This window comes from Prionailurus viverrinus, chromosome A1 (assembly GCF_022837055.1).
Source record: "Prionailurus viverrinus isolate Anna chromosome A1, UM_Priviv_1.0, whole genome shotgun sequence".
NCBI lineage: Eukaryota > Metazoa > Chordata > Mammalia > Carnivora > Felidae > Prionailurus > Prionailurus viverrinus.
In genome coordinates, this window is record NC_062561.1 from 116,235,820 (window position 1) to 116,247,788 (window position 11,969).

Genomic DNA, 11,969 nt, shown 5'->3' on the forward strand with positions numbered 1-11,969 from the left:
AGGCATATAGAATTCATATTTGTAAAAACCAAAGAAGAAAAAATCCAAAGAGAAAAAAAAAAAAAAACAGCCTTGCATGGGAATGATAAACATCACATTCAACAAGATGGTTATCCATGGGGTAAGAAGGCTTCTTAGAACCCCATAGGGCTTCTATGTTATTTGTAATATTTTAGTTTTTAAAAAACTTTGAGGGGCACCTGGGTGGTCCAGTCGGTTAACCATCCAACTTCAGCTCAGGTCATGATCTCACAGCTCGTGGGTTTGAGCCCCTTGTTGGGCTCTGCTCTGACAGCTCAGAACCTCGAGCCTGCTTTGGATTCTGTCTCTCTCCACCCCTCCCCCACTTGCACTCTGTCTCTCTCTCTCTCTCCAGAATAAATAAACGTTAAAACAAAAATTTTTTAATAAAAAAATTTAAGGGGTGCCTGGGTGGCTCAGTTGGTTAAGCGTCCGACTTTGGCTCAGGTCATGATCTCGCAGTCCGTGAGTACGAGCCCCGCATTGGGCTCTGTGCTGACCGCTCAGAGCCTGGAACCTGTTTCAGATTCTGTGTCTGCCTCTCTCTCTGACCCTCCCCCGTTCATGCTCTGTCTCTCTCTGTCTCAAAAATAAACGTTAAAAAAACTTAAACAAAAAATTTAAAACAACTTTTTTGAAATAAATGTGACAGACTCTTGAGCTGGACAGAGCTGGTGGTTGGAACAAAGAGATTGAGTACATTATAGTCTACAATTTCCAGTGTGTTTGATATACAGTTTTTTTTTTTAAATCAAAGAAACAGTGACTTCAGAAATCAGTTGGGGTGGGGAGTCGGCATGTCATGGTGGAGGGTGGGGCGTAGTGGGGGTGCTGGCAAGGTGTCTGGGATCTAGTGGAGGAGGAGTAGGCAGGCAGATCCAGGCTCCTGAAGCTGGCAGGGAACATGGAGGGAAGTGCCAAGATCAAGATCCTATCACAGTTCAGGGTTGGGACAGGGGAGTCCTAATATTCACGAAAGTGAAAGCGCGGGAGAGACGTTGAGGGTGTGTGTGCAGAGGGTGTGTGCCTGGTAAACCCCATAGACGTGGCAGCTCCGGGTAGGGGCCAACCAAGCTGGGGTGGCAGGTTCTTCCTTGCCCTGCTGGCTGCCAGTCCTCAGGGAGCCTTGCACCAGGCGGACAATGCACCAGGTAGACTCTTGGCTCACCCCCCTCCTTCTAGGCTGTCTGACTCCCTGCAGGGGCCCCAAGCCTTTCACCAACCTGAGCTTCTCTTTTTTCTCCACCCCTGCCCTGAGAGCTCCAGAACCTCAGGGAGTCCAGAGAGCCTTAGACTTTTAACTGGGGGTGGGTATTGAGCTTTCTACATGCAAAGGGACAGTGTTTGGGTGGGATGGGGTAAACAGTGTGACTGAGAAACTAAAGGGAGAGTGTTCTGGATAGCCTTCCCTGGACGGGAATTGCCTTTCCTTGGGGAGGGCCAGGCTGATGACTCAGGTTTAGGGGAGAGGCTCCACTCCAGAGGGTCTGCCCCTGATGGTCCAGCTGGGGAATAGGAGGCTAGGGAGAAAAGGTTTCTTGAGCCTATGGTGACCTAATCAGCCAGCTCTGGTGTTTATAGTTTGGAGGTTTGCTACCTTCATGGCAATCCATCCCACCCCTACTCAACAGTTAACAGAGTGGAGACAGACAGACATGACCCCCAACTTCTGGCTGGGATCCTGGAAGAGGTAGAGGCTGGCATGGATTCTCCTCAATCCATCCTGGACAGAGTCAGGAATCCACACGGGGCACCCCCTCCCCTGTAGGTCCAGATCCTGAGACCCCCAACAGGATCATACATTATGGGCTGAGGTATGCCCATATGCCCTTTGCTTCATCCCAAGCTTTGGGGGTTCCTGACTCATTTTCCTTTCACCCTCCCCCAGGGTACCACCCCTCTGCCTTCTGTGTGAGTTGAGGATGATGGGAACCTGAGATGCTTGACATATTGACTCCCTTTTCCCAGGGCTTGAAGAAAGAGCTGCTCACTGCCCACTGGCCAGGAAGTGGGATAGCAGCCCCTAGTGTGCTCAGATTCCTGACCTAGGACATATTATCTATTTAGGAATTTTACTGGAGGCCTGGGAAGAGAGAGCATTGGGAGGCAATGGACTTGGTGGGCTGAACTCTATATGCCAGACTGTAATGAAGACCCTCTCCATCCCTTTCTGAACAACTTTGTCTCCCTATCTCTGTTTCTTTTTTCTCTGTATCTATCTCTCTGTATCTATTTCACTCCTATCCTTTTATTTATCTCTATCTTTTTCTTTCTCTTCTTCTCTTTGTGTTTTTCTCTTTCTCTCTGTATCCTGCCCCCCCCCCCACCCGTCTTTTTCTTTAATTCTCTCTCTTGCTACCTGTGTGTTTATCTGTATGTTTCTCTTTGTCTGCATGTCTTTACTCTGTGTCTCTCTTTTTTTGTCTCTGTTCTTCTTTGTCTGCCTAAGGCTCTCTGTCTGTCTCTCTCAGTTCCCTCCAGGTGTCTATCTCTCTCTAACTTGCTCTTTTTCTGTGTGTACATGCCCATGTCACCCTCTCCCTCTGCCACTCCCCTACCAGGCTGGCCGCCATCCCTGGTCTTCTCCAGCTGTGAACGGGTCAGCGGGGCAGGAGCCCCAGAGGCAGCTCCCGGATATGCTGAGTGGGGCTTGGGAACCACCTCGAGGAGATGGGCTGCCCCTGCTCACTGTCATCGTCACTGCCTTTGTCCTGCTGGCAGTCTGTATTGTGGTGGCAGTCCACTTTGGGCCAAGACTACATCAGGGCCATGCCACTCTCCCCACAGAGCCACCAGCCCCGAAGCCAGAGGGTGGCATCTACCTCATCCACTGGCGAGTGTTGGACCCCTGGGACAGTCATGAAGATGCCCAGCAGGAACCTCCTTTCCCTGGCTCCTACCCTGTGCCAGATGGGACTACGCTCAGCATTGAAGAAGTGACATATCTATAGGAGGAAGACTTTGAAAATCTGGACTGACCTGGCTCAGAACAAGCAACTGGACAGAGAATTAGGGCAAAAGAAAATTGGGTCTTGGGCATCAGAGCTTTGGAAGGGCACACATGGACTCAGCTGGAGCTGCTCTCCCTGCAGAATATTTATAGAGAAAGCCCTGATGTGGACAGGAGAAATAAAAGAAACTTGAGGGCTTTGCCCAGAAACATGCTGCTGTGAGCATTCCCAGTGCCAAAGGCCACATTTACAAAGCTACCCTCTCCTTTTCAAGGACCATCAGATCCCTGACCAAGTCCTCACTCTCTCCTCTCATCCCTAATCTCCTTTGCTTTTGTTGTTAATGTGAGTCCAGCTTGAAAGTTTCCACCACCCACTCCACCTCTGTGCAGGGATATCAGAGTCTCCCTGTGGAGGTCCCGTCCCCAAAGCCCCCAGGTCCTGTGAGGGCCAGCCAAGGAGAGGGAAGGCAAAGAACCCAGGGGTCTGCCTTTTCCGGGACTCAGGAAGAGAAGGAAAATTTGCTGCCTTTCACTGATTGAAAGACATCCCTTTGGCTTTTGGTGTCTAGGCCTTGTCAGCAACTTCCGAGGCCCTTGCAAAGCCCCAAGCACCAATTCTAGCTCCTCAAAATGCTTTTGAATGCCTTCCACTGTGTTGGGGCAAGACCCTGTCTCGCCTTCCCAGTGTGGGATGGGGGGATTTGGGAGATTCCCATTACCTCCCCTGTTCTGTGTGTATAGGCCTATCGGAACAGGCCTAAAACTTATCCCTGGACATTTCCCAAATCCGGAAACTTCCAGTCAGTGGGAAAACAGGAAAGGAAGAGGAGCTTTGTGGAGTTTGTTTAAAGGAAGGAAGGAGTGAGGAGAGGATTTATAGGGGGTGGGGTGCGCATAGGAGTTGTTAAGATGCAGGAAGACAGAGCTGAGCCTCCTGGTGGCTCTCTGGAAAGGCACCCTTGCCCTGACACCTTTGAATCTCACTCGTGTGCTGTCAAGAACACGCAGACAGGCATTTATGGAGAGACCTCTGGGTACTTTACCCTGGAGAATGCTTGAGGACAACAGACCAACACTGGGCACTGCCCTTGGTGGAACCCTAGCACAGTCAGGAAGGGTAGGAAATAACAGAAGACGAAGAGGAACAGAGGTGGAGATTGTAATGTATACAGAGGACTGGCTTGCCCCCTTTGGGACTGGTGAGAGGCAAGTATAATGTTAATAGCTGCTCCTTCTTGTAGTCCAGCTCTGTGCTGAGCACCCGGCCATTCTGTGGACCTGTGGATATTATATTGTTCCCTCCTCACCTTGGGAGGAAGAGCCACTGTTATCCACATTGTATAGTTGGGGATATCAAGATACCCAGGGGGACACAGGTACTAACCAGTGAAGGCAGGTTTGAACCTGAGCTGTCAGACTCCACAGCCTAAGCACCAAGTTGGGGGCTGGATGGGTGGGGGAAGGTCATTTTGGAAAGGCCCTTGATTCTGCCCTGGTTTCTAGGTACAGGAGTGACTGATGTAATGCTGGAGGATCCTCACATCTTGGGGACAGAATGGCTAGGACAGCTGTGAGGAAGAGGAGATTGCATCCCCCTTTACTCCCTTGGCTGTGTCATCCTTGGGGGCAGTTGGTTCCTTCTGGCAAATGTGTGTCTATGTGTGGAGTCTTTCTCCACAGAGACGATGTACACAGAAATTCATATCGAGTGTTTGTGATAAAAACAGAAGTGAGGGGCACCTGGCTGGCTAAGTCAGTAAAGCATCTGATTCTTGATCTCAGGGTTGTGAGTGCAAGCCCCACATTGGGTGTAGAGATTAATTTAAAAAATTAACAACAACAACAACAACAACAACAAACAGAGGTGAGAGGTAGGGAACAAATCCTGGGTAGAACAGATGGAACTGGTGGAAATGGGCTGCCTGTCTTCCCAGAGAGGGGCAATTTTGCCACTACAGCGTTGTTACAATGGCTCAGTTTTAACAGTGATGGCATAAGATACAGCAGGTGCTTGGCTGTGTTGTCCAAGGTCCCCCAGAGTGTATCCCATCTCCACACACAAACGCTCTTCTCCCCCCACCCTTTATCCCTTTGCAGGCTCTATCATCTGGGGACATTCATTCAGTGCCTCCAGCTCCTTTGAGCAGCCCCTTGCCTGGGATCCAGCTGTGTACCCCTCATGGCATCTGCACACCTGCTCAGGACGCTCCGTATTCCCCAAGCCTCCCACTAGGGACAAGAGCCATGAAAGGGCAGGCAGATGCCATGGGGTGCGCTACCTTCTACACCCTCAGCCTGACTGCTGGGCTCTGTTCACAGAGAAATGATACTCACCACCACTCTGTCCTGTCCTAGAATAAGGAGGGGTATAAGGAAGTATGTCTGTGCAAGTGGATTTGGACATTTCAGACAATAAATGCCATTCGCTTGTATCAGAGTCCAGCCAGAGAAAAATGGCATGCTCAAATTGATAATCTGAGGAGTGTTTAAAAGGGGAGCTGTTAGACATAGTTTTATTTTTTTTAATGTTTACTTTTTCTTGAGCATGAGAGACAGAGCATGAGCAGGGGACAGGCAGAGTGAGAGAGGGATACAGAATCTGAAGCAGGCTCCAGGCTCTGAGCTGTTAGCACAGAGCCAGACATGGGGCTCGAACTTACGAGCCGTGAGATCATGACCTGAGCCAAAGTCGGACGCTCAACTGACTAAGCCATCCAGGTGCCCCAAAGGGGAGCTGTTTAGAAAGGGCAGGTATAAGGAAGCCACGAGTGGACATTACCAGGACCTGGTAGGCCTGAGCAGCATGGGGAAGGGGCAGGTAATGGAACCTGGGGATAGACAGGGCTACTGACAGCATGGCAGAGCCGTGACTTTAGGTCAAAGATGCAGAGAGCCCATAGTGATCTTGATACTGCAGGGAGGGATCTGGGGGAGTAACTACCCCTATATCACCCTCCTCCTTCCCTCTGTTCTCCTAGTGGGGCTCCTCATGGATTGAGCATGAACAGAATCCAGAAAGCAAGGGACCCTGGTGATGCTATCCCAGGGAAGAGGAGGCAGAGAGGGATAGAGAGACAGTCTAGAAGGTCCAGTGGAAGACACCTGATGTGTCCCTTAAGTTTACCTGGCATTTAGAGTTTACAAAAAAGTTCCAGACAGTCATAGTCCTCACAACAACCCTGTGAGGTAGGTAGGGCAATGATTATAATCCTATTTCATAGATGAGCACACTGAGGTTCAGAGAGGCAAAATAACTTGCCCAAGGTCATAGGATTCATCTTGAGATGTTAAGTTCAGGGACCATCTCTGAGAGGGTCCTTGTGGGAAGAAATGGTTCTTCTGGCCATTCAGCTGCTGAAGAAAGCTCCTCAATCCGGAGTCTTGGGAATCCAGAATCTTGGGGAGCATTGGGAGTGCAGACCAGGTAACCCTGGGCTTCAGAAGACATCTGTACGGAGTGGGAGAGGCTGTTCCATGCCACTGATGAGGAGATTGGGCTCTTGGGACAGCACAGAGGGATTGCGTACCATTGAGGTCCCCACACTGCCCACAGTGACCTCCCTTTCCTCCTGCCGAAGGTGCCGGAGAATCTCCTGTGACAGGGAGAAGTTGCTTCCCTCTTCGGGTTCTGGAACAGGGATGGAGAAGGTGTGGATGAAGACCTCATATGTTCTCATTTTAACATACCCTGAGGACTGCTGGGCAGATCCTCCAAACCTTCTTCTCCCGCACATCCCGGCACCCCCTCCCCTTCACTAAACTCTGGGGCTAGAGTTTCATGGAATTCTAGAGCTAGAAGTGGTTTTAGAGATAACAGAATTCCACCTTCCCAGTTTTCAAGATGATGCACAGAGAGGGGCAAGGACCTGTCAAAGTCACACAGTGATGCAGTAGCAGAGCTGAGGCTGCAGCCCTGGTGTCTTTGCTCCTGACCTGGGGCTCTTCTGCTTCTTCTGGCATCCCTAGATGAAGTGAGTCGCCCCTAGAACCCATCTCTTTACACTCCACCCAGGACAAATAGCTGAACACCTCAGAAAGCAGTTGAGTGCCCTAGGTGGAGAGGTAGGACCTCTCCCAGGGAGGAAGAATGCAGGGCTTGAATGCCTTGACCACTTGGGAAGGCCCAGGACCTGGTGCTGTCGTATCTATTTCTAACCCCTCGGGACACCTGACTCTTCCTGCCCTATAGCCTATCAACCCCTCACCCTGGTAGACAATGAGGCGGCAGTTGTTCTGACACTCAGGGGTGTCTGCCAGGATGTCTTCAAGTATTCGGCAGAAGAGTTTGGCCTGCTCAAGCCGATCCTCCCGGCTAAAGCCAGCTCGGCCATCCTGTGACATGGCAAAAAGGGTCTGCAAGGGGGTGGCGTACTCCAGAACACAGATGCCTGCCTGGAGGAGGTGAGAGGAATACAAGACTCAACCAGGGCCCAGGCAGACAGACTCTGGACCCTAGTGCCACTACTGGGGCCCCCCTCCCTCAGCCTGTAGAGATGGAGCACTGGGAGGACGTTACCCTGATGGGATCTATGCTGTCTGGTGGTCTTTGCTCCTAAAATCAGGACCAGGACTTTGCTAAATTTATCCTTCACAGATCCTCCCCCTCAGATCCCAGGGCAAGGCCCATCAAGTCACCTGCTGTCAACTGCTCCAGCTGGAAACAAATTTGGGAGCTGGGCCCTGGGGTTCAACCTGTTCTTGGTTTCCCTCAATCTATGTGAAATCTTTCAGACATTTTCAGAACCTCATCTAGGACAGCTCTATGGTCAAGTGCAAGGTATACTCAGGTTGAAATCATCCACTGTCTTGCTGGTTCTCTGAGTCTCAGTTTCCTTATCTGTAAAGTAGGGGTCATAACCATCCTTACCTCACAAGGTGGCAGTGAGGGTTAAATGAGGCGGTCACATGAATATCATCTGGTATGCAGTAAGTGCTAAATAAGGGTTACTTATCATTGTCACCATTCAGAGCTGAATCTTGGCACCAACTGGAGAAATTGAGGCTCAGAGAAAGGCAGTGAATTTTTATCAGTGCTTGGCCAGCGGTCAGAATTCTGGTGCTCTGGGCCTGACTCCTCCTTAGCAGCACCCACCTCACTGCACACTCACCTGTTGCCCGTTTTCCAGAAGCGCATAGACGCTGTTGGTGTAAACCCGGCCCTTGATGCCAGCGCGGTCAGCGCTTTGCTGGGGCAGCTCATACAGGAAGCGAATGTTGGGGTCGGCCACACTCATGTCATCAGGCACTCCACAGTCCAGTGGGAAAAGGATGTGCAGCCGATGGCTCCCTGTGCCCCGTAGTATGTTGTTGTGCAGCTGATTGCATGTGAGTACCCGGGCCGGGAGCCCTGGGGTGGAAAGGCCCGAGAGGTCATTCCTACTAACCCTGTCTGCCACCTGACCCGAGATAGAGACCAGGTCATTGGTCCCCTCAATGTGTGGGTTCAAGAGAACGAAGGGTCCAGTCCACTTGCATTGTGCAGGAACCAGGAGGGGCAGAGAATTCAGGAACCCTTTCCTTCTCTCCCTCCACCCCCACCACCTCTCTCTCGCCTCACTTGTCCTTTGTCCAGATTTCTGGGCCTGCCCCACTCCTTCCCACCACAGCTTTTAGGGCTTTGAGAGGCAGGAAGAGCCCTGGGAGGTTACATTGCCCGCATTTCCAGCTGCATGGAGTCTGGCCCTATCTCCAGACGTGTTTCCTAGCAGAAGCCCTGGTGACAAGGGCAGATAGCAGTGAGATACGGGAGAACTGTGGTCTGGGCCAGCAAGTCAGAAGAAATAAGACCTGACACTTGGGCTCACAGTGGAGAGGTCAAGCCTCCAGGCTCTGGACAGACCTGGGTTCAAATCCTGTCTCCTCCTCTCACTAAGCCATGTGACTTTGGAGAAGTCTCTTCACCTCGCAGAACCACAATTTTCTTATCTCTAAAACAGGAATGTTGCAGGCGCCTGGGTGGCTCAGTCAGTTAAGTGTCCGACTTCGGCTCAGGTCATGATCTCACAGTTCGTGGGTTTGAGCCCCATATCAGGCTCTGTGCTGACAGCTCGGAGCCTGGAGCCTGCTTCGGATTCTCTGTCTCCCTCTCTCTCTGCTCCTCCCCTGATCTCACTCTGTCACTGTGTCTCTCAAAAATAAATAAACATTAAAAAAATAAGATAAAATAAAACAGGGATGTTGGTTATTTGTTGCCCACAGGGTATGAATTAAAAGGCAAAATGCACAGGAAGGACACAAAGCATGCAGTAAATATTCACTGGAAGAATTCGTGGTTAATGAGGGAAAAGTCACTGTTCCCATGGTTAACAAGGGAGAAGGAGTATGGCTCTAAGTGCCATACTCCTTCCTGTAAATCAGGCATAATAACATCCTTCATACCTCCAGAATTGCTCTGGGAATCAAATGATTTGTTAGGAATAAAAAGTCTTTGAAAAATACAGCAAGTTCTAGAAACACAAGAGGTTTTATGTCTAATTGTATGTCTTAGAGACCTAGAGAGAGGGGCATAGAGAATGACTCACCTGGCAGGATCAGCCGCAGGTACCCAATGTAATATGACCATGCCAGCCCATGGGCCACGTTGAAATTCTTTTTTTCACAGACTGCAGAGACCTCAGCTGGGGCTAGGCCCTAGACAGCAGTACAGGGCAAGGAGGCCTCCATGAAGGGTAACTGGAGCTCTCCTCCTCAAGAAGATTTCCCAATCTGCTGCCAACTTACTTCCTTCTCTGCCATTGCTGGACCCACTGTTACAGACCTTATAGGCTCTACTCTAAGGACCAACCTCTAAACTAATCCCACTCCCAGTGCTGAGGTCAGAGTAGGTCATACTAGCTGCAGCCTCCATTCGGCTACACCCTCCACCTCTCTCTGTGTCTTACCTGGAGGTCCAGGAGGATGTTCAATGCCTGTGAGAGGCCCAGGAGGGCAAGCATCCAAGTGAAGGGCAGGTCTGTGCTGGGGAGGGTGCTGTAGAAATAACAGGACAGCAGCAGCAGGGCCCCACTGCGAACGGGGCTGCCCAGGCAAGCCTTCATAGCTCTCCAGTAGCTGCCCTGGTACCTGCAGGTGACAGTCAAGCCCCAGGCTCCAGCCCAGCTCAGCCAGAGAGATTCAAGGAGGGGCAGGGTCGGGGGTCAAGGGAGTGAGACACATTGGGTGCCCAGTCACCACGGGTAATAGAGTCACCTGGAGTGGAGGTGACACAGCTCCTCAGTCAGATGGCAGACCCCCGTGAACAGCAGTCCCAGCTGCAGGGAGGCCAGGTGGAGCACCAGCCATCGGAGAGTGTGGTCCGGGGACTCCCCCAGCCTCCAAAGGGCTGCCAGGCAGACTGCCAACAGGACCAAAGCCGCCTTCTGGGCCCCCATGCCCCTGGGCCTCGGGATGGATGGGTGCAGGCCAGTGCGGGGCATCTGTGGGCACCAAGAAACCCACTGTTGTTACCCTCTCACTCCCCTACCGCTTTGGGATAGCTTGCTTTCTCCCTGGTGCCCAGCCAGAGCCAGAGGCTGCTCTTTGAGAAGCCTCTAGGACAGGCCGGACATACAGCATCCCAGAGCTCCAGTCTAGGAGAGACTTGTTGAAAACAGAGCAGGAAGGCAAGTGCATGTGCCCCCCCACCCCCGGCAACACACACACCATACCCAACCCTGTGACACCACAGGAGTAGTGAAGAAAGAAAGCAGCAACCGTCCCAGACCCAGACCTGAAAGTGTCCTGTGAGGTGCCACCCACCTAGAGGCTGTTGGGGACCTGGACTTCCCTCTTTCCAAAATCCACCCCAGGGAAGACTTTAGTCAGCAAAGGTGACACCGCAGTTCAAGGGGTGCAGGCAGGGCAGCCAGAAGACTTCCACCCAGCTCTGGCTCTCGGGGGCCTCAGCCTCGGAGCCCTTGCTCCACTGCTCCTGATCCTACCTACCTTCTACCTCCGAAACCCCGGGCTGTTTCTGGAAGATGACAGGGAAAGAAAGCCCCGTGAAATGGCTCCCAGCGATAAAGGCCAGCCTTTCTGGGTACAGCCTGAAAACGAAACATTAAAAACCAATCATAACTTTTTCCACAGCGCTCCAGCCCTGGCGTCTTGCCAGACCACAGCTTAGGGGAGGAGGGTATTTCCGGCTCCCCAGGGAAGGAGGAAGGGCCCCAATAAGCCATGCCCCAGTCTTGACATGGGGAGGCAAGCTTGCAAAGGCCCTTGTTCCATTGCCCTTTGCTACCCCCGAACCGAAGGTGTGCACAAACCCGTTACAGTCCCCCGTGGCCACAACCCTGACCACCTCGAGCCCTCATGGTCAAACACCCTCTACCAACACCCAGGCAGGACTCCATGCGACCAGACCGACACTCCCAGACGCACTACACCATGCTTCCCTGCCTGATTATTTTTATTCTGATTTCCAGATGCAGATCCTCTTTTTCTGAAGACTGTGATATCAGGAAGGAGGTGGGGAGAATGAACAGTTATTTCCCGTAATGACAGCCTTTCTAGTAAAGGGCTTTATGGCAGCAGAAAGCCCACAGGGGAGTGGAGTTTTGGCTCTCCACAGGAAGCAGCCACGCCTATGACTTCTCAGAGAGAACCCTGCAGTTCCAGCCAAAAAAGCAGTCAAGTGGAACCTCATCGACATCATTATCATCATAAGGTATTCACCACGCACCAGATATTATGCTAAGTGTTACATATATTATTTACTTAATCCACAGAGCAACCCTGTCAGGTAGGTATAATACTATTCCCCATTTTGCAGACGGGTAGTCTGAGGCTCAGTGTGGTGAATTGCTTGCTCTGTGCCTTGATTTCATGAGAAGAGATAGAAGATTGACCAGGACCAAGTTTCATGCTTAAGATTTCCCCTGGGGTGGCAGAGGGAGTGTCTCAGGGCTGCTCTCTCGCAAACTGATAAGCTGATTTGATTTGAGGATGGCGCAGACCTCAGGAGTGGGATTGGGGGGGACCCACAGAGGGGCAGCAGTGTATTCCTGCCCAGGTC

General features: G+C 51.5%; 2 protein-coding genes across 3 annotated transcripts; one reads left to right on the forward strand and one right to left on the reverse strand.

Moving 5' to 3' along the window:
• Positions 1-1,014: 1,014 nt before the first annotated feature.
• On the forward strand, positions 1,015-3,160 carry SMIM33 (small integral membrane protein 33). Its single transcript, XM_047851802.1, has 2 exons — positions 1,015-1,172; positions 2,583-3,160. Exons 1-2 carry the CDS (start codon positions 1,164-1,166, stop codon positions 2,970-2,972), a joined length of 399 nt encoding a protein of 132 aa, XP_047707758.1. The 5' UTR covers positions 1,015-1,163; the 3' UTR covers positions 2,973-3,160.
• A 2,901-nt stretch (positions 3,161-6,061) lies between these two features.
• On the reverse strand, positions 6,062-11,448 carry STING1 (stimulator of interferon response cGAMP interactor 1). 2 transcript variants are annotated; one of them, XM_047851664.1, is made up of 8 exons: positions 11,290-11,448; positions 10,898-10,998; positions 10,163-10,389; positions 9,856-10,036; positions 9,496-9,604; positions 8,083-8,321; positions 7,180-7,366; positions 6,062-6,602 (listed from the first exon to the last, which is right to left on the reverse strand). In XM_047851664.1, the coding sequence occupies exons 3-8, from the start codon at positions 10,387-10,389 to the stop codon at positions 6,412-6,414; spliced, it is 1,134 nt and encodes a 377-aa protein (XP_047707620.1). In that variant the 5' UTR covers positions 10,898-10,998; positions 11,290-11,448; the 3' UTR covers positions 6,062-6,411. The 2 variants fall into 2 exon arrangements, with proteins under 2 accessions (XP_047707620.1, XP_047707630.1); XM_047851674.1 differs by lacking the exon at positions 11,290-11,448 and adding an exon at positions 11,221-11,239.
• Positions 11,449-11,969: the final 521 nt, after the last annotated feature.